This window comes from Acipenser ruthenus, chromosome 5 (genome assembly GCF_902713425.1).
Source record: "Acipenser ruthenus chromosome 5, fAciRut3.2 maternal haplotype, whole genome shotgun sequence".
Classification (NCBI taxonomy): Eukaryota; Metazoa; Chordata; class Actinopteri; order Acipenseriformes; family Acipenseridae; genus Acipenser; species Acipenser ruthenus.
In genome coordinates, this window is record NC_081193.1 from 40,378,135 (window position 1) to 40,400,650 (window position 22,516).

Sequence of the window (22,516 nt, forward strand, 5' to 3'; positions counted from 1 at the left end):
ACATTGCTGTGTATTGCCAGCTCATTATTGTTTTCTGGCTGGTCATCAGACAATTGGATTTATAATCATTAAAACCCTCATTTCACCCGTACTTTGTTGTCTGTTTGTTATTTGGAATTACTGCATCCGCACTGCACCTGATATACACCTGCTACTAATTACCACTTTGCCACAATAGTAAACAATGTTACAGCTCTATGTTTGATTATCTAAACCAGAATTCAACTTTTCATAGCCTTGTTTATTGTAAAATTCACACATTTTTGTTTTCTCCATTATTTAATGTTTGGCAATTAGAACAAACTGGTACCATTTGCTGCCCTATGGTTTCAAACCCATTTTTACTTACTGGCAGATGGTAATATCTTCCTATGATAAAGCCATTTGTTTGTCGGCCAGAAAAGACACAGAAACTGACTACAACGCACATTATGAGTTTTAAAATGAAATAAAAGTTTAATGTTAGCTCTGGAGGGGTGAAATAATGATGCACAAATGATACAGGAATAGTTATATACCTTGCACACAGTACTGCTGGTTGCAAGCATTATACAAACATGCCTGCACTTTTTATTTTACAGGTACATTGGTAGTCCCCCAGGGAAACCATTCTGATAATGCCTTTTAGTGCAAATTCCAACATCAAGAGAAATGTTTTTTAAAAATCCACTGAAGCACCCAAGAATTGTAACCATTGAAAAAACATCCACTGTTATATTTTGTGTGATCTCAAAAACAGAAGTACTATGACAAATATATTGCTGTATGTTATTTAATGTAGTAAGAATAAATAACATACATTTCTGTAATATAACTAACTTAAATTGTGTCTTAATTTCTGGAGATTAGGGCAGTGTTTGAATCTAAAGATCCAAAGTGTAGTTAATTGTGATTCGGATCATTGTCAGAATGCAGTTAGATTTGTGTTTCATGTTGATAAAAAAAAAATGAGCAGAAAGCCGAGACCTTTCAATGGATGTTTGACTATGTATATGGTAGATCTCATCTGTAGTGGTTTCTATAGCACCTCATTGCAATTCTTTCTTTCCTGAGCTACCTGGGCTATACCCACATCCCTGACCTTGTAGACAATTAAATAACTCCCAGCCCAGTTTAACATAACATAATGATCCATAGGAAAATCTGTTCATTTTAAACATCTTTTTGTGCAGATAATAGATATATTATTATTATTATTATTATTTATTTCTTAGCAGACGCCCTTATCCAGGGCGACTTACAATCGTAAGCAAATACATTTCAAGTGTTACAATACAAGTAATACAATAAGAGCAAGAAATACAATAACTTTTGTTCAAGCAAAGTACAAGTGTGACAAACCACAATTCAATAATACAGCAGATAATAGTGATAGTGACATCAGGATATGATTAAATAGTGATAGTTACATCAGGATATGATTAAATACAAAGTACTACAGGTTAAACACTTGGCAGATTACAGTATTCTGAAGTACAGGATTAAATGCAGTAAAATAGGGGGCAGATAAGAGCAAAATAAAGCACATTTACATGAAGGGTGATAGTGTCCCAGGATACAAACAGAGGAGTTCTACAGGTGCTGTTTGAATAGGTGAGTCTTAAGGAGGTGCCGGAATGTGGTCAGGGACTGGGCAGTCCTGACATCTGTAGGAAGGTCATTCCACCACTGCGGAGCAAGGGTGGAGAAGGAGCGGGCTCTGGAGGCAGGGGAGCGTAGCAGAGGTAGAGCTAGTCTTCTAGTGCAGGCGGAGCGGAGAGGTCGAGTGGGGGTGTAGGGAGAGATGAGGGTATGGAGGTAGCTGGGTGCAGTCTGGTCAAGGCATCTGTAGGCTAGTACAAGAGCCTTGAACTGGATGCGAGCGGTGATCGGGAGCCAGTGGAGCGAGCAGAGTAGTGGAGTAGCGTGGACGAAGCGAGGCAGAGAGAACACCAGGCGGGCAGCAGTATGAAGTATGATATGAAGTAAAAATAGCAAACAATTGCACATCATAGATCTTTTACTATACATTGTAATAAGTAAACTCAGTGTCAGTATCGTTGAAGATAATCAGCCTGATTTTCAGAAGGCACATTTGTAGAGAGAAAATAGAGGTCTCAATGCATTTGCACTGCAAGTTTTTTTTTTTTGCCACCTAATTATACATCTCGATTTTCAACAGGGACAGGTTCATTTCTCCTACTCGCAACGCCCTTTACAACTCCTGCTTATGAGTGATTTAATTGAAACGACAATTGATTTTCTGGTTCATTAACAAGCCAATTAGTCACATTTCAATAGTCTGGACATTTAACTCAAACAACGAGGCAATGCACATGTAGGTTCCAACAACTGGAAAAAAAGATTAGGACGTTTGGGAAGCCAGACAATTGATAATATTTGTGTTTGGTTCTATTTTGTTCCACATCCCCAATTGAAAATAGTATGCCCTATGGAAAAGTGCATCTGTGACATCAGTCAGTATCTTTGACATAGAAGACTGACAGATGCCTGCTGATCTGTCCCCAGCTGTTGTCTGGATGGCACCCGTTGCATGAAAATGAAGGGCTACTGTAACCTTTACAGGTACCGGTATAGCATGACTGCGGGCTGTTTGTGATTCAAAATCAAACTTAAGCAGATCACACAGCTTTGTTATAGTGCCTATATGTATCTACGCATAACTTGTTTTATAGTTAGATCTAGAAATGTCTGACGGGAACAAAATATTCTGGGTTTAGTTGCAGTGGAACAATTGGAAGTGCTTTGATATTCTCCATTGTCATTTACAGCTCAGTAGCCCTGTTAGCGGTCGCAGTTTAAGACACGAAAGGGGGGCATGTCTTAAGTAGCGAGTGTATTTTGGTGTTTTGTACCTTTTGAAAATAAGGCGTTATTTGCAAAATAGAACCAATTATGAATTTCAAATGCTTAACAAGCTGTAATATGAGAGTATTTTCAAAAAAGAGCAAAGCCTAAAATTCCATTGTGCAACTGACTTATATGATTTTTGAAAATACATTTTGCAACTTATCTGGAGTCGCAAAGGTGTTTTGCGACCTGTTTTTCCCTCTGCCCCTTTTGAAAATCAGGCTGAATGTGTTGTTTTTGAATAATACAATAGTACTTAATCCTTCAGTAGGGTAACAACCTTTTTTCTTCAACCTGATGTATGCTCATATATTCTTATTGAGCACATGTTTAATAATAAATCCACTGGGCAGGTAAATCTGAATTATTATTGCAGACTAGTGTGTAACACAGACCAGAGTACACATTTTTGATTGCAATATGCTTTTGTCAGTTAGAGAAAATCAATTGATGCCACCACATTTAACCTGCTTCCACAAAACACATAATAAAATACATTCCAATGCATGGGTTTTGAATATTTTCTCTCATAGAAATGTGTAAATTTTACATTTTAGGCATTAGTGCTCATTGTGCTTTCTTAGTTCAGAAAAGGAATATTTTTGGTCATTTTCTCTTAGAACATCATCTATGGGTTTGAATCATCATTACCACTTCCCTGGAATAGGTACTCCACACTCATACCAGCCCACATAGTAATGAGATGTTCTGCTGCCAATAAGTCCAAAGTGCACTGGCTCCTGCCGATAAGCACGGTAAAAACCTACAACATGAATTTGGCTGTTAGATACAAGAGGACTCAGCAATATGTCATGAAGTATAGGGAGGCTTTATCAGCATGGCACTCTAGATTATTACCTTTCATTATATGTATTTGCTGTGTGCCAGAATTGATATGAATATGCTGAATACCATATATAGACATACAATCAATAAAGTTAAGGGTATACAAATAATTATTTGTTTGAAACTAGCATGGTTATATGACATATACTGTTGTGCTTTCAGACTTTTTATTTAAGATATACACAGCATTTTACCTGGAATAGTAGGCAGTGAGTTTGAAGTATAACGAGGCCCTGTCCTTCCCTCCATGTGTGAATCTACAAACTGACAGTGATCTTCACCTCGGCCATAGGTATCGCCAATGCTGTAGAATGTATCTGCAAAAAGTCAGGTTATATACCAATTACATAAATAGTACAACTATGTATAAATTAAGCAAGTTTAAAACTGGTTTAAAAAATATGAAATCGTTTTTTAGGGAAAATAAAGCACAGTCCATAATAAAAACACAAAATATCCAAACACACGAATGAAATGCTATTTAAAAATACTAAAAAACTAAAATTCAATGACACTGATTAGGGTTCTCATGAAAAAACAGGGACCCTTATGCAGTGATCGTGCTCGTCTGTCTGTCTCTCTGTCCGTCGCTGACACTGTACCAGGTGAACACGATAACTGTCTTAATTTTGCACTGATCTTCACAAACTTCTGTCATACTTTCCTAGCCTCCTATAGATATTTTGGATTGCATTTGACTGTAATGTGATAAATGTTCGATTGTATGTGAATACTGTACATTCAATCATTCACTTTCTTACCTTAACAGTCCAAAAGCATTACATCATCACTTTATGCCGTATCCACCTAATATGCATGCACACAACATACTGTAGAGACTAAACAGTGCTCAGAAGTCATTGAAGTTACATTGGGGTCTACAATAAACATTTTTATTTATTATGCAGGTAATACACATAGCAGACTAGGTGCCGACTTTTGAAACTCAGGCACACAGGGTGTTGAGGGTGCAGTGGTTTATGTCAATGCCACTTCTATGCAACAGGCAAAACGACAATATTTATACCACCAATGTCATTACACAGACAGATTTACATTGTGCACGGTAAGTGAAAATAATTGATCAAAAAGATGTCTATACTATCTAGGGCAGCAGTGTGGAGTAGTGGTTAGGGCTCTGGACCAGAGGGTCGTGGGTTCAATCCCAGGTGGGGGACACTGCTGCTGTACCCTTGAGCAAGGTACTTTACCTAGATTGCTCCAGTAAAAACCCAACTGTATAAATGGGTAATTGTATGTAAAAATAATGTGATATCTTGTAATAATTGTAAGTCGCCCTGGATAAGGGCATCTGCTTTACATTGAATACAAAAAATTCTACAATATGTTTATGTCACATTGATAGTAAACGGTATGTGCTTCCCTTTTGAATTTTTTATCTTTACATCCCAAATCATCCATCATAGAAAGTATGCAATACTGGAGTGTGTCAGTGCAGTGGGATATTTAGTTATTTATTTGTTCTTTGCACTATTGGTGTGCATACATAATTAAACATATTTATTTTCACTATTAGCCAACGTTTTTAGCCACATACATGGTTCGCCACTTAATTTACATTAAAATAGACATGTAGTGCATTTCTCTCTATATCATCCATCTTCATGTAAACTGCTACATGGATAGAATCAATGTTCTATAAAGTACAGCATCTAGTATGTTAAATATTACCAGTACAAATATTTGAATTATACATTTCATTTAACTATTTCACTGACCCACACTGTCTGTCACACATTGTGAACACGATAACTATTGATTTTGCACCGATCTACAACAAATGTTCATCATTTTTTTTTTTTTTACACTCCTACCCTGCTATGAAAGTTTCAGAATAAATTTCACTATAACCTTGCACTTGTTATGGAATTATGAGGACCCTCTATCTATGCCTTCATTGCTTTTATTTCCTTTAGTATTTCTAAATTCAGCACTAGAGTGTTTAATAGTTATGGATGAAATGCTATTTATGCATATTCTGCCATTACTTCAAAAACTCAGTCATAAATACTGAGTTAAAAGAAAAAAACATGTAGACACATACAGTACTGTGCAAAAGTTTTAGGCAGGTGTGAAAAAATGCTGTAAAGTAAGAATGCTTTCAAAAATAGACATGTTAATAGATTATATTTATCAATTGACTAAATGCAAAGTGAGTGAACAGAAGAAAAATCTAAATCAAATCCATATTTGGTGTGACCACCCTTTGCCTTCAAAACAGCATCAATTCTTCTAGGTACACTTGCACAAAGTCAGGGATTTTGTAGGCATATAGTCAGGTGTATGATTAAACAATTATACCAAACAGGTGCTAATGATCATCAATTCAATATGTAGGTTGAAACACATTCATTAACTGAAACAGAAACAGCTGTGTAGGAGGAATAAAACTGGATGAGGAACAGCCAAACTCAGCTAACAAGGTGAGGTTGCTGAAGACAGTTTACTGTCAAAAGTCATACACCATGGCAAGACTGAGCACAGCAACAAGACACAAGGTAGTTATACTGCATCAGCAAGGTCTCTCCCAGGCAGAAATTTCAAGGCAGACAGGGGTTTCCAGATGTGCTGTCCAAGCTCTTTTGAAGAAGCACAAAGAAACGGGCAACGTTGAGGACCGTAGACGCAGTGGTCGGCCAAGGAAACTTACTGCAGCAGATGAAAGACACATCATGCTTACTTCCCTTCACAATCGGAAGATGTCCAGCAGTGCCATCAGCTCAGAATTGGCAGAAAACAGTGGGACCCTGGTACACCCAATCTACTGCCCGGAGAAGTCTGGTCAGAAGTGGCCTTCATGGAAGACTTGTGGCCAAAAAGCCATACCTCCGACGTGGAAACAAGGCCAAGCGACTCAACTATGCACGAAAACACAGGAACTGGGGTGCAGAAAAATGGCAGCAGGTGCTCTGGACTGATGAGTCAAAATTTGAAATATTTGGCTGTAGCAGAAGGCAGTTTGTTCGCCGAAGGTTGGAGAGCGGTACACGAATGAGTGTCTGCAGGCAACAGTGAAGCATGGTGGAGGTTCCTTGCAAGTTTGGGGCTGCATTTCTGCAAATGGAGTTGGGGATTTGGTCAGAATTAATGGTCTCCTCAATGCTGAGAAGTACAGGCAGATACTTATCCATCATGCAATACCATCAGGGAGGCATCTGATTGGCCCCAAATTTATTCTGCAGCATGACAACGACCCCAAACATACAGCGAAAGTCATTAGAACTATCTTCAGCGTAAAGAAGAACAAGGAGTCCTGGAAGTGGTGGTATGGCCCCCACAGAGCCCTGATCTCAACATCATCGAGTCTGTCTGGGATTACATGAAGAGAGAGAAGCAACTGAGGCTGCCTAAATCCACAGAAGAACTGTGGTTAGTTCTCCAAGATGTTTGGGCCAACCTACCTGCCGAGTTCCTTCAAAAATTGTGTGCAAGTGTACCTAGAAGAATTGATGCTGTTTTGAAGGCAAAGGGTGGTCTTACTTTACAGCATTTTTTCACACCTGCCTAAAACTTTTGCACAGTACTGTATTTTTGCTTATGTCTTCCTCAGTGTACAGAATGTGAATATTTCCATTGCATATTATTATTTTGCTGGGGTGAATGCATTCTTTATTCATCAAAAGCCCAAGATTCCTTAAAGTATCACTCACGCTTTATTTAGTGTGTATGTAAACTTTTACAAAACTTTACAAATCTTATCAAACTGGTTAAATAGAACTAAAAGTTTAACTTCACCCTACCTTTCAACCCGTCTCCTATGAAGATTTTGTACCGCAATGAGTTGCAAAGGACAACACCAACAAATTTTCTGTACCAGGTACGCTTCACATATTGACTCCCGTTACATTCACTGCTGGTCGAGGCATACTTGAAGGAGAAAGGAATCCAAATCGGCTCTCCTCCTACAAATAATATATATATATTGCCATTCAGTATACTGTATATAGATACAATGCTTTGGTAATACAGAAAATACTCTTTACAAGTTCAGTCAGGAAAACGCATGCAATAGAAGAACAATATTTATTAAGGCTCAGACAACAAATACTATGTTATATATATTTTCTTTACATCTTTGGCCTCGCCCTTCAAGGTACCCCTGCCAATAATTTAGTTTGATGATAGTGAAGAGGCTGACTGTAGGGAAGCCATGGGCAGCTGTCTCCCCCTTGGACGAAGCTGAAAATACAGGTGGAGGCTGCGGAGGAGGCAAACTCTGACACACGACAGGGACGAACGGTTTCAGGTTAGATATAAAGCCCTTTCTAGCTGATCATTGGACGTGTTCCTTATCAAATGCGCTACTTTCCATTTTACTAATGAAGGTTCTGGCAATGGAGGCACCTAATATGCTTCTTTACGATTTTAATCTAGTTTAAAAGTGATTTCCACTTTGCTGAATTGCAAAATGAAGCCCGTCGAACTACTGTGTGTATACGGCAATGACATTAAAGAAAACAAAGCACTTGTCTAAGCTTCCAGAATACATGTATTATTCCAACAGACACATTATTTAGTTCTTGCTAGTTCAATAACATCTTGTCCTTTTACAAAAAAAAAATGCATATTGGGTAAATGCCTAATGAAACAAATTTACTAGTTCATTTTATATACGTAGCTTTTAAAACTGAAAATGCTACATTTAATAGCCTACTGCTCTTATTTTAAATTTTCATAATTAAACGATGCATGGATGCGCACTCAGAATCTGGAACTGTAATTTACTTACACAGTGGCTATGTTTCCATTAAGATATCGATGCGAATAACGTCTTATGCTCATTTTAAATTCGGCAAAAGTTATGCGCATAATCAACCTAAAATTGGGCTTCCATTCAAATCTATTTCTAGCGGACAAGCTGGCCGACGTGATGACGTTGTGGGTGGAGCTAAAATTATTCGCATCGAAAACTGAAATACGCTAGAAAAATAGTGCGACAGACCATTTCCACTCTTTTCCATGATTTTACTTTACAAATGTATGCGATTTTACTTATACGATGACGTATCACATCTAGCGAATAACCCGAGTTTACTAAACAGCAGTCTACTGTCCATCACTTCCCACCAGTTTATTATTCACAAAAAAATAATTATTCTTCTAACCATAATATTTGACCGGTGTACTTGAATACAATACTTTTTGTATTGTAAAATTCAGTACGTTAGGCTACCTACAGCTTGATTTGTTTTACCCCAGAAGAATCTTAATTAACTGACATTTTGGTTATAGCCTACTAAAGAGTAGCCTACTATTTTCTTATAAATGAGCATTTTCACCTTTTGTAATTTATGAGAAATGTTAAATGTTTAATAAGCACACACTTCATATTACATTTTTCTTTCTTTTCCCCCTCTTATTTTTTTCTCTATTAATAAACAAGGAATAAACACGAAGTTAAGCATCTGACTGATTTTTATATACAGTCGTATATAGAGCTTTATTGTTTCAGTTTGTGTAAAATCAAGAGAGATCATTACAAAGGGGGTTTCAAACTTTGTTTTATGTAGGCTAATCTTTGATGTCACTATACTTCTAAATTGCGTGGATTGCAAAAGAAAAAGGGGGAAAGGCAGAATGCTATACATATATTTTCTTTGTAATTACATTTATTACTGAAATTTATTTATGTATTTACAATAAAATATTCATTAAAATGTATGAGTTTATCAGAGTCATTTTATATTAATAAAATTCATGCCATAAAAGCAAGGAATTTATTTGCAAAGGAAAGATTGGTGTTCACCACATGTGACGTATAGATATTAAAACAGGCTACATTATTCTGTTCAAACTGGAGAATTAAAGCCATTGCGCACGTGTTCTCTACAGCGGTTAACTTTTCAGCAGCAAAATGATTTAGCAGAAAAAACTCAATTGCAGGATGTTCTTGAACAAGGCCAAATAATACTGATGCTGTTACTCCAGCTTGCTTCAGTAGGTATCAGTATTGTTAGGAGACGGAGAAGATCTAGAAGGCAGCTGTATCACCTGGAGTGGTTACTACTCACAACCACAAAACGGAATCCACCTCGAAAGTCGGTGTACAAGCGTTGCAATATATTTTGGGAAAATATTGTGCAAGATCATTTTAATGATCAACGTTGGCGTACCCATTTCAGGATGACCAGGGAAGCTTTTAACAAACTGTGCACTAAACTTGACCCGTATATTGCTCCAGAACAGTTCAGCCCAAGATCACCTATACCAACAGAAAAGAGAATCGCTAACGCTCTGTATAAGCTGGCTAGCTGTGCAGAATATGCAGTCTCCCAGTTGCACCTGTTACTGTTATTTGCCATTTTTTCCTCCCAGTAAGGAACTTCCTTAGGAGCTGCAGTGCACTTTGGGGGATTCTCTTATTTTATGCGAATAAAATTGTTCAATTTAAAGTTATGCGCATTAAGGCACCTTAATTCACATTTTCTGAAAATATCGACTTTCCTAAAACCCTAAGGTCTAGGGTTTTTAAAAGTTCGAATAAATGTACACGTTTTTGCGAATTATACCCATTTCCATTGAGCTTGTCGCATATTTTTTTTAATCCGTAAACTTTTAGCGAATAAATCCACTGCAATGGAAACATAGCCAGTATTTTTTATTTTAGTTGTTGTGCTGACACAGCTTTCTTTACATTCTGTCAAATTGCTCTCAAAGGAGCCTTCTACAGAGAATGAATATGTACATGTTGAAATGCCATAATTATTCTTTGTTGGAACAAAAAAATAAAAAGAATACTGCATGTACTGTAGATACTTACCAGGGGGCCTGGCTATCAGTAGTGGGTCATCTGTAAAATAAACCAATCCCAAACCTTTTATTATATTCACATGAAACTTATCTATCACCTCCGCTCAGTTCCAATTACATTTCAGGTAATATGACAAAGTAGGTAAATGTTGGTCAATTTGACCTAGACCAACAGCATTTAGCATCTCATAACTAATGCTCATGCACAGTCTCTGCAGGTGTTTTTGCTCTGTAAAAGCCCCTGGGGCATGCATTTTGAATATAGCTTGAACATCTGTCTATCTTCCTAAAGTCCTGCCTGGTTCAAAGAGATTATGAGAGTTTAAGCTCTACTTGTTTACTAAAAGGTAGTTTTAGGTAGTGTGTATTATTTTCTTCAGCATGCAAGGTATTCAATTTAGCTATGTGCTTAGACAGACAAGTCCAGGGAGTAAACAGCAGTTGTATCAGTGTATGCACAGGGCCATCTACACAGCATAATCTGGTTGATTATGAAAAAATGCATTGTACCAATATTATGAACATAGGGTTGAATTTAGACCACACTGGAAATATTTAATTTGTCCTTTTCTCTTGAAGATGTATCTAGATCTACAATAAAAATGCCTATAAATAGACATTGTACTTACCTGATTCAGTTACGTATGTAAATGTGTCACTGATAGGTCCAAGACCAAAAACGTTCTTTGCCTGAACTCTGAAGTAATACCTAAAAAAAGATTTGACATTTAGTCTCCTTTTCATATAAATTAAAAACAAGTCCTAATTTAAGTTTTAACAACTTTCTTGCCAAAACTGTGGTCAGGATTAGATGAAAACCTAACAATTGATGTCAGTGCCCATAGAACAGACTGTGCATGTTTTTCAAGCAGACCCGCAATGGGGCTTCTAATAGAATGTGGGGAACAAAATTAATTGGAAAATTTGGGCATGAATAATTTGGTACAAAATGTAAATTCCTCAATTAAATTTTATACTATATGATAGTATGAAGCCAAATCAACATTGCAGCTCAGTTAAGTCATAAAAAAATATTCAAAATACACATATAAGGACATATCTGTTTCTTGACCTATTACTTGAACCTTTGAGAACTGTGTGTTGTTACTTACAGCTTGTTTGTGGAGTTAAAACCCAGGCTAATGGTCCTATTGCCACCCCTGTACCCATGCACCCATGTAATAACATGGAATGAAGTTGGGACCCAGTTTTAAGAAGATAAAACCTTATAAAAACTGCTAGGACAAACAAAATGGACCAATTGAATGGATGATACTTGGTCATTGTCCAATATCAAGGAAAGGCTTTCATTTACAATTGACGGATAAGCAATAAAATTGAAGAATATTTATTTTTACAATGTTTAATTTTGATGACAACTGCCAGAAACCACTGTGTGTATTCCCAAAGGGATCAACATTATTTCTTTATTTCTTTATTTCTATAACTCTAGAGCTTTGTAAACATGGCTCCAGTCTGAAGTGTTAACAATCTTTTCCACTGTGCAGTGTCAGCTGGGCTTATGCTGTGATGAAAAAATAATACTATATACATTTCCAGTTCTTATTTATTACCAGCACAAATGATATAAAATCAACAATTCAGAATTTAATTAGAAAGCACATGACAAACTCCAGAAACCCAGTAAAAAACACAGTCCAAACGAACAATATAAAATGAAAAAAATCTAATAAAATATTTTAAAATGATACTTGTTTGGCATGAAGTAACCACTTCTAAGGGATTTAGTTCAGTTGGAAAATAATTGACTCTGTTGGCTCCATCGTGTGTGCCAGCCTAGATTTTTCAAACCAAGCCTTTCAAAGCTGACTTTAATTTGTTGTCTGTCTTTATGGTATTGTGCCGCTCCATGTAGATACGTTTTCATTAGGTTTCCACTTAACACACATGCAACTGATTTCATAGGCTACGACAACACTAATCATGAGCTAACCTCCCTTAAGGTACTATAACTTAGTCCAAGAATAGTGCAACAGTAATTGGGGTCTGTGAACCTATCATGGCTACATATCCATTAAACGGTTATATTCAATAAATCTATGCTCATTAACAACGTGAGACAAGCCCAATGGAAACAGCTGATTTTGTATAAATGTAGCTGTTATTTGAATTTCCACGTTTAGTAGGAAACTTCAGTTCTATACTGTGTGGTCCAGTGGTTAAAGAAAAGAAAAGGGCTTGTAACCAGGAGGTCCCCGGTTCAAATCCCACCTCAGCCACTGACTCATTGTGTGACCCTGAGCAAGTCACTTAACCTCCTTGTGCTACGCTCGGGTGAGACGTAGTTGTAAGTGACTCTGCAGCTGATGCATAGTTCACACACCCTAGTCTCTGTAAGTCACCTTGGATAAAGGCGTCTGCTAAATAAACAAATAATAATAATAATAATAATAATAATACTCAATGGGGGTAAACCACATGACTCATAAACTTGCCCGGCATTTCTACTTTGTGCTCCTTGTAAGCACAAGGGCTGGTCGGCAAAAGAAGGAGAACATGACTAAGGATTTATTGCCAAGCGTGCTTTATCCACCAAAGACATGTTAGGAACCTAGAACTGTTAAACTGTAAACAAAAAAGCTTTGTCAAAATATGTGTGACGGTTTTCCGTCACTGTTTAAAATAAACAAAAGCTTACCCAGTAGAGGGGTTCAATGTTTTTAAAATGCAATGTAATGTTGCTATTGTTTTAATTGTTGTTAAGAATGTATTTTTTGTACAAAATTACATAGGCAGAGTGTTTATATAAAATGAGTAAAATGTAACCAGTAAACTATCTGTGTGTTAGTGTGCGGGGTTGAACCGCATATAAGCGCAATGGTTTAGTGAGGGAAAAGGAAAGGGAGGTGTTCAGTTTGTCTGCTTGTCAGGAGCAGTGATTTAAGCAGTTCAAACATCGTAACTAACAAAATCATTTAGAGAGCTTACATGTTCGGGAAGCCAGTGGGTCACAGAAAATAAGACTGGCAAATAGTAGTGCTAGGGGAGAGGAAAGAGAATGTATAGTTTGTACCTCTGCCTGAAGCGGTTTGCCTGCAAATGTTTGTATTCTGTGAAGCTGTGCTCAGAACTGTTTGTATCCTGTGCTACAAATAAACATTCTATTTTCTCTACGTATAACACTAATGTGGCAAGTCTCCAATGGTTTCCAGCCTCCAGTTGACGTGATTGTGGTGGAGAGCCAGTTTCAGGCTAAATTGAAATTGCACACCCTTTTCTAAAGCCCCTTTCACAGTGGCATGCTTTACCCAGGTCGGAACCTACCTGGGTCAGGACCCGGTGTCATGCGGGTCGGGTACGCGATTTCACGCTGCTTTTGATAAAGCAGGGTTGACCTGGGTGACAGGGGCTGGGCGCAAGGGTTACCTGCCAAGTTGCAGCGGTCCAGAAAATACACCACACACTTGCATATATTATAATAAATAAAAATGAATACAACCTGTGACTTACTTGTTAGTCAGCCAGGCAGTGTACAACGGGGTACTTTCAGTTACTTTTTTCTGCTTGTTTTTCTTGTTCACACGGATCTTGGGACACAATGCTTTTATCCATCCTCTCTCAATTGATTTGCATTTGCCAACTTTTAAATCACGAACAACATCCAGTTGTTTAGCCCCACTTTTGATTCAATCAGTAGCTTTTAACTTTTATTCTAAGATGCTTTTTTTAAACATTTTTATGCAGTAATAATGTACTCAGCAGTAACCATAGTGTTGAGCTCGAAAGAAAATTCAACAGCCAAATCAAATGTTTTATTTTCTAATAAGGCTAATTATATTAGTGTTGCATTTTGTCAGCTAGCCTTTGTACGTGTGGTTTTCAGTGGTCACACTTGGTCAGCTGTGTAAATGGTTTCATTGGGGGGGGGGGCTTACAAAGTATTTACAAAGGAGGATACAGACTACATACCCCACATGTCGACCTGTTCCTATCCAGTTTTAAATAACTTTAGCATGAGGCAGAAGTGTTAAAGGGACTAGGAGCTCTTAAAATAAACAAATCCCCTTGGCCGGATGAGATCCTTCCAATAGTACTCAAATAAATGAAAGAAGTTATTTACAAACCGCTAACCAAGATCATGCAACTGTCTCTTGAGACAGGGGTTGTACCGACAGACTGGAAAATTGCAAACGTAATACTGATCCTCAAAAAGGGAGACAAAACCGAACCAGGTAACTACAGACCAATAATCCTGACTTCTATTACATGTAAACTTATGGAAACTATAATAAGATCCAAAATGGAAAATTACCTATATGGTAACAGTATCCTGGGAGACAGTCAGCATGGTGTTAGGAAAGGGAGATCGTGTCAAACTAACCTGCTTGATTTTTTTGAGAATCAACATCGACAATGGATAATTGCAAAGCATATGACATGGTTTATTTAGATTTTCAGAAAGCTTTTGACAAAGTCCTGCATAAAAGATGAATTCTCAAACTGAGTGCAGTAGAGATTCAAGGACATGCATGCACATGGAGTGGTTAACATGTAGAAAACAGAAAATGCTGATTAGAGGAGAAACCTCAAAATGGAGCGAGGTAACCAGTGGTGTACCACAGGGATCAGTATTAGGTCCTCTGCTATTCCTAATCTACATTAATGATTTAGATTCTGGTATAGTAAGCAAACTTATTAAATTTACAGATGACACAATAGGAGGAGTGGCAAACACCACTGCAGCAGCAAAGGTCATTCAAAATGATCTAGACAGCATTCAGAACTGGGCAGACACATGGCAGATTACATTTAATATAGAAAAGTGTACTGCACACAGGCAATACAAACGTGCATTATAAATACCATATGGGGGACACTGAAATTGAAGAAGGAATCTATGAAAAAGACCTAGGAGTTTATGTTGATACAGAAATATCTTCATCTAGACAATGTGAGGAAGCTATAAAAAAAGCCAACAAGATGCTCGGATATATTGTGAAAAGTGTTGAATTTAAATCAAGGGATGTAGTGTTAAAACTTTACAATGCATTAGTAAGATGTCATCTAGAATATTGTGTTCAGTTCTGGTCACCTTGCTACAAAAAGGATATTGCTGCTCTAGAAAGAGTGCAGAGAAGAGCGACCAGAATTAGCCCAGGTTTAAAAGGCATGTCATATGCAGACAGCCTAAAAAGATGAATGTATTCAGTCTTGAACAAAGAAGACTACGCGGCGATCTGATTACAAGCATTCCAAATTCTAAAAGGTATTGACAATGTCGACCAAGGGGACTTTTTCAGCCTGAAAAAAGAAACAAGGACCAGGGGTCACAAATGGAGATTAGATAAAGGGGCATTCAGGACAGATAATAGGAGGCACAGAGAATTGTGGGAGTCTGGAACCAATGTTGTTGAAGCTGACACCCTGGGATCCTTCAAGAAGCTGCTTGATGAGATTCTGGGATCAATAAGCTACTAACGACCAAACAAGCAAGATGGGCCGAATGGCCTCCTCTCGGTTGTAAACTTTCTTATGTTCTTAAGTTGCACATTTTCAGAAAAGACTAAATATTCGGAAGTGGTTTCTTGCTAGTTTTTGCAATGACTATTGTTTATTCCTCTTAGAAAATCTTACTTTGCTTTTGGTTTAGAGGGACATCCTATGGGAAGTAACTTGACAGTTTCAGGTAAGAAAATAACAGTCAGTATATTATTATGGGTGATGAATGCCAGGCATGTTTGTGTTTTGTCCATATTGGGCAACATCAAAGAACACCCATTTAGCTTCCGTTTTTAACCGTGGGATGCTTCTCCTGTATTTGGTTAACTATTTTTCAGGATTCATTCATCTTAAAAAGCTTTTTTTCTTCTCTAAATCTGACTGCCTTAGATTGGGCTTGACAGCATCACATGTGCTTGTGCTCTCCTTTATTACATACAGCTGCTAAATTCATCACTGGATCAGACCGCCATGAGAATAAATATAGCTATATTGTATAGCAATAATTTAAGCTAAATCCCTATCTTTCACCCAACTATTGCTTTGCCTGCCATAATACTTTACTGGTATCATACATTTATCTGCCAATGTTAGTCTCATCGGCCTACATTTATTTTACTGTGGGCAAATTGCCCACTTCATAGTTAATGTACTGTATAACGTGGACCATGTTCCCCACTGTGTAAAACGGGGCCCATTCTCTCTGCAACTCAAAGCCTTTGTATATTATGACATGCTGTTTAACAAGTTTCTTTTATTGCAAACTTTTTCACTGTTTTAAATGTGTTCATGAAATAGATAAGACATTACAACAGACCTTGAGTTTGGCTTCAGGTTCTCCACAGGTAAATGGGTCCCGCTGGAGTTTTTGGTTGACCACCTGTTATTCAGAATATCATCATATGAGGCGCTGTGTACCATATACCCTGTTGGGTGAAAGAGGAATGAAAGTCAGACTTTACATTTGTTTCCAATTAAGTGTTGACCCAGAACCTTCAGGAAACAGTGACTGCTTTTAACTAATCTGAAACACCAGGAAACTTTTTCTATAAGGTAAGGTAGTCAGTTTTCATCACATGAATAATACAAGCAATAACAATATCTCTGTTTTGAGAAAATTCTTTAAAAATGAGCATGAGTTACTTGGAAAGTTGCCTTAGAAAAGTTATGTGAACCAATGAAAAAGCATTCTTAAATGCAGAGCAGTATTAAGGTTGAAGGGTTGCAGGGTTGCATTTTAATTTTTAATTTTACATGGAGTAATATCTTGTTCCGATGGTAACATTATTAAATAATGGAAAATACTGAATTTAGCATGAAATAATAAATCCCATCACATAATATATTAGCTGGGAAGTTTTACATGACATGTTTCCACTTATCTAGATCAAGTAGTGTTTTAGGCTGGCTCAAATCCCAACACACCAGGTTATGTTAGTTTAAGTTTAAATACTGTTCCAGATGTAAAACCCAGTAAAAGTCTTTACTGATTGGGACGTATTAGCTTTAAAATACAGACAACGCATCAACACTCAGTTTATCAAGAATGGTAACAGCTTTGCACCTTTCACTAACATTACTTAGATAAGCAATGCACACAAATACATATATGACTCTAGATCAAAAGCTTGTTTGCCTTTGTGTGAACTTATATTTATCTGCCAAAGAAAGCACGTTGCACCAGTACTGCTGTATGAACTCTGCATTCCGTAATTTGTGTTGCTATTTAAAAATTCTTGATTTACCTATGCCCCAAAATAAAGCAATTAATTATTAGGTTGCATAGAGGGATTAAGAACTACATTTAATTATACTATTCTCATATTAGTCACATGAGTATCATGGCTAAAGCAAGGAATTGGGAGCCAAGAGAGCCAGTTCTGGGTTTTCTTCTCCTATGTGTAGCTATAGGAGCAAGTTTCTCAGTCCACCAAGCTGCAAATTTGTGTAGTATTATGTATTCAACCAAAGCAACGCCTAGTTACATTTGCACTCCTCATAAAGAAGAAGTCTGAAGACGCTGAAAAAGACTTCTAGTCAAAACTTTAGTTTCTTTTAGTATTTCTAAATTCAGCACTTTTGAGTGTTTGTTAGTTAAGAATGAAGATTGAAACCAACAAAAGGATTGCCTTTGTCATTGTACCTGATACTGCGTCGCCTTTCACAGGGCGTGCCCAGTCCAGGATGATGAAGGAGTGGCAGCCTTCCATGGCTACCACTGTGATATTGTGGGGCTTATTTTTGGGTGGCTGATTTTTGCTATCTTTTGAAAAGAGATCTTCCAAGATATCCACTTGAAGGTATTCCAGTGCCTCAGTTAATGAGCAGGGGGCCCCAGGGTCCTTACGGATGAAGTTCACATATGGAGCTGGAAGAATGGAAAAAAAAAAAATTAGTTCTATCCAGTGTATTTATTAGTGCAACCAATGATATGCCCCCTTGTGGCGGAGTGTCCCGCCCCTTTGTTTATTATTTATTTATATTATGATTTATGTTTATATTACGGTAAAGCGCCACTTATTTGTTATTGTTACTGCATTTTAAAAACCTCGTGAGGATGCGTGACTGATCAGCTACTGATTATTTAACTAGCTGACAGTCACACATCCTTACTAAACTCGTGCAGACTGTGGCCGAGGGGTAATAAGATAATTAACAGCTAGTTAACACCTCGGCCAGAATATAAAAGCCTCCAGCTGTCTGCGCAAGGAGAGAGTATCAGAGGTGAGATGTACTTTGTGGAAAGAAAAACAATTGCTATATTTAAATATACTTATTTTGTTATTGTTTGTTTGGACAATGTGCTCTTTTGTTTTGTGGTGTTTTGTGTTTGTTTAAATCTTTTGTTTTATTATTTAATAAAATAGCTGAGCGCCGTAGCGCTCAGTTTCACCACCGCCCTTCTTTGTTTATGTGTTGCTCCTTCCTGGTCTGTGATGTCATCACTGCAACCATTCTGCCACACCCCTATATATGAATGTGGTGGATGATGCTGTTGTTATAAAACTAGTGAGAAACAACTCAGAGGGTTATTTCAGTTGTTTTACAAATTTTAAACATAAGCAGTATTTTTATATAAGACACACACACATAGTAAATAAGGACCTCCATTTTAGGAAATCATTGAAAGACTTCTAGTCAGCACTTTTGAGTGTTTGACTTCTAATACAATTGCACTTGTGCCAGAAAACTGTTTTTACTTAAAACATAAAAAGAACTAACAAGTGCAAATAAGTGGTATTTTAAAAATGTTTATTATTTAAGAACATAAGAAAGTTTACAAACGAGGAGGTCATTCAGCCCATCTTGTTCGTTTGGTTGTTAGTAGCTTATTGATCCCAGAATCTCATCAAGAAGCTTCTTAAAGGATCCCAGGGTGTCAGCTTCAACAACATTACTGGGGAGTTGGTTCCAGACCCTCACAATTCTCTGTGTAAAAAAGTGCCTCCTATTTTCTGTTCTGAATGCCCCTTTAGCTAATCTCCATTTGTGACCCCTGGTCCTTGTTTCTTTTTTCAGGTCAAAAAGGTCCCCTGGGTCGACATTGTCTATACCTTTTAGGATTTTGAATGTTTGAATCAGATCACCGCGTAGTCTTCTTTGTTCAAGACTGAACAGATTCAATTCTTTTAGCCTGTCTGCATACAACATGCCTTTTAAACCTGGGATAATTCTGGTTGCTCTTCTTTGCACTCTTTCTAGAGCAGTCATATCCTTTTTGTAACAAGGTGACTAGAACTGAACACAATATTCTAGGTGAAGTCTTACTAATGCATTGTAAAGTTTTAGCATTACTTCCCTTGATTTAAATTCAACACTTTTCACAATATATCCGAGCATCTTGTTGGCTTTTTTTATAGCTTCCTCACATTGTCTAGATGAAGACATTTCTGTATCAACATAAACTCCTAGGTCTTTTTCATAGATTCCTTCTTCAATTTCAGTATCTCCCATATGATATTTATAATGCACATTTTTATTGCCTGCGTGCAGTGCCTTATACTTTTCTCTATTAAATGTCATTTGCCATGTGTGCCCAGTTTTGAATGCTGTCTAGATCATTTTGAACGTCCTTTGCTGCTGCAACAGTGTTTGCCACTCCTCCTATTTTTGTGTAATCTGCAAATTTAACAAGTTTGCTTACTATACCAGAATCTAAATCATTAATGTAGATTAGGAATAGCAGAGGACCTAATACTGATCCCTGTGGTACACCACTGGTTACCTCGCTCCACTTTGAGGTTTCTCCTCTAATCAGTACTTTCTGTTTTCTACATGTTAACCACTCCCTAATCTATGTGCATGCATTTCCTTGAATCCCTACTGCGTTCAGTTTGAGAATTAATCTTTTATGTGGGACTTTGTCAAAAGCTTTCTGGAAATCTAAATAAACCATGTTGTATGCTTTGCAATTATCCATTGTCGATGTTCCATCCTCAGAAAAATCAAGCAGGTTAGTAAGACACGATCTCCCTTTCCTAAAACCATGCTGATTGTCTCCCAGGATATTGTTACCATATAGGTAATTTTCCATTTTGGATCTTATTATAGTTTCCATTTTGCAATGACACCAGTAACTCTTGGCCTTGTTTCAGATATAAAAATGACATTATTATGAATGTCGGACACATGTCGACATTTACCATAACAGTTTATAACTTGCACATGTGTACTGTTCCATTTTTTCCATGGAAAATACCAGCATTATAAACAATACTGATACACCTTACTAAACAAAAGAAAAAACATGCAATCACATTGGCTTGCAAGTTACACTCGTATTTAAGCAGGACCCTCATTTTCAATAACTTAAAAGATTACTTTCCAAGAGTTACCTCATGCAGCAAATTTGTTTCATTATTAAGAACCTGGAGGCTTAATTCAGAAACCTCAGACTGTGTACAATAGCCTGAGTCATGTTTTCTAAAGTCTTCTGAAAATCCATGGGTTGTACTTAAAAGGATTAAGCAAACTGGTAAAAACAGTGATGCCATGATTAGGTTGTAATACTCTTAATTTTGTTTCCATACAATTCCAACACATGTGTTTCATCAAAATAATGCATTGTTCTGATACAGTGCAGTAGTTTCTGAATTATTATTATTATTTTTTTTAAGTGTTTTCAAATGCAAAATCAACCAAATATATTTTCTTTCAAGCAGCCTGGATAAAGAAACAGAATGGTCTGTTTTTGATTCCTGAAATCCTCAACTGATCTATTCTGTGAACTCTGCTTGCAATCTGTGTCAGATCTGCACATGCTGACAGGATTTACTGCTGAGAGGAGCTACTAGAAATAATCTAGTAGTCTGACCCGGCACTTTTCAGCAGCATGCATTGACTTTCACAGATTGAAATTCCTCTTATCTATTTTAAGATGAATTTCTTTTTGGCTTCATATAAACAATATTTTACCACGGGAAGGGTATTTTATGTATTCGGCACTTGCTTCCACGTTTACTTTCAAGTATCCCTTAGAACCTATTTGACAAAACAAGGATGCCAACAAAAATTCTATATACTTATAACTGAACTTTGAAATCTATATTATTATTTGTTTATTCAGCAGACACCTTTTTCCAAGGCAACTTACAGAGACTAGGGTGTGTGAACTATGCATCAGCTGCAGAGTCACTTATAATTAGATCTCACCCGAAAGACGGAGCACAAGCAGGTTAAGTGACTTGCTCAGGGTTACACAATGAGTCAGTGGCTGAGGTGGGATTTGAACCGGGGACCTCCTGGTTACAAACCCTTTTCTTTAACCACTGGACCACACAGCCTCCTATATCTATCTTTATGCTACAGAAATGGTTATGAAACGGTAAGATCTTCACTGTATGATCAGCATCTAGTTATTCCCATTAAACACAGGTGTGCATTTATTTATTTGATTAACCATTTTAAGAAAATGGTCGCCTCACCTGTAACTAGTGTATAGATACTGAAATAAAACATGTAATAAAGTAATGTTTTTCCATTTTATTTCTTGATCAGTTGCCCATCGCCAATGTAGACAAATAAAAAGCCATTGAGAAATGTAACCACCCTTTTCTGCGTGTCATTAGTTTTAAGTCACACCTCTAAAACAAAGTTCAGATTCTAAACTGACAGGATGAGCACAGGAAAACATCTACACGAAGGACGTTGCACCTCTGTAACTGTCTTTATTATGGAAATTTTTCTACCAGAGGTTAGGAAATTACAGAAAACTGGATGCACAGATTTTCAGATATTTGTTTTATATTCTCAATTATAGCTGGAACATTGCTGCTGCTTTATTTAAATATTTTAATTAATTTCAGGTGTGGAGTGTAGTAGCCACAGCTATGTGAATCATAGCAATCTGTCACCTCTATGATTCCTTGCCAACTTGTTTGGAAGCCTAACACTGTTGGCTCCTGCAGTCTCCATCTCTAACCCAGATGTGAGTGTGGAGGAGCTCCACGATGCTCCAGCATATTTTCTTTAGATCATCTACCTTTGGGAGTTGCTGATCACTGATGGGCCATTAATTAAGAAAAGGAATCAGGATAGTTGCATCAATGTCTGCAGGAGTGCCAAGAGAAGCCTACAATAAGGCAAAGCT

At 37.2% G+C, this 22,516-nt stretch overlaps 1 protein-coding gene across 1 annotated transcript in view; it reads right to left on the reverse strand.

Moving 5' to 3' along the window:
- Window positions 1-438: 438 nt before the first annotated feature.
- LOC117402185 (fibronectin type III domain-containing protein 1-like) overlaps window positions 439-22,516 on the reverse strand; it is a 62,879-nt gene continuing 40,801 nt past the window's right edge. The window contains exons 13-19 of the mRNA XM_034003089.3: window positions 18,071-18,295; window positions 16,745-16,853; window positions 11,097-11,176; window positions 10,478-10,507; window positions 7,458-7,619; window positions 3,891-4,013; window positions 439-3,613 (exon numbers count right to left, since the gene is read on the reverse strand). Of these exons, the coding sequence (XP_033858980.3) occupies window positions 3,498-3,613; window positions 3,891-4,013; window positions 7,458-7,619; window positions 10,478-10,507; window positions 11,097-11,176; window positions 16,745-16,853; window positions 18,071-18,295 (845 nt within the window). The 3' untranslated portion in view covers window positions 439-3,497. The remainder of the gene's footprint in view (window positions 3,614-3,890; window positions 4,014-7,457; window positions 7,620-10,477; window positions 10,508-11,096; window positions 11,177-16,744; window positions 16,854-18,070; window positions 18,296-22,516) is intronic.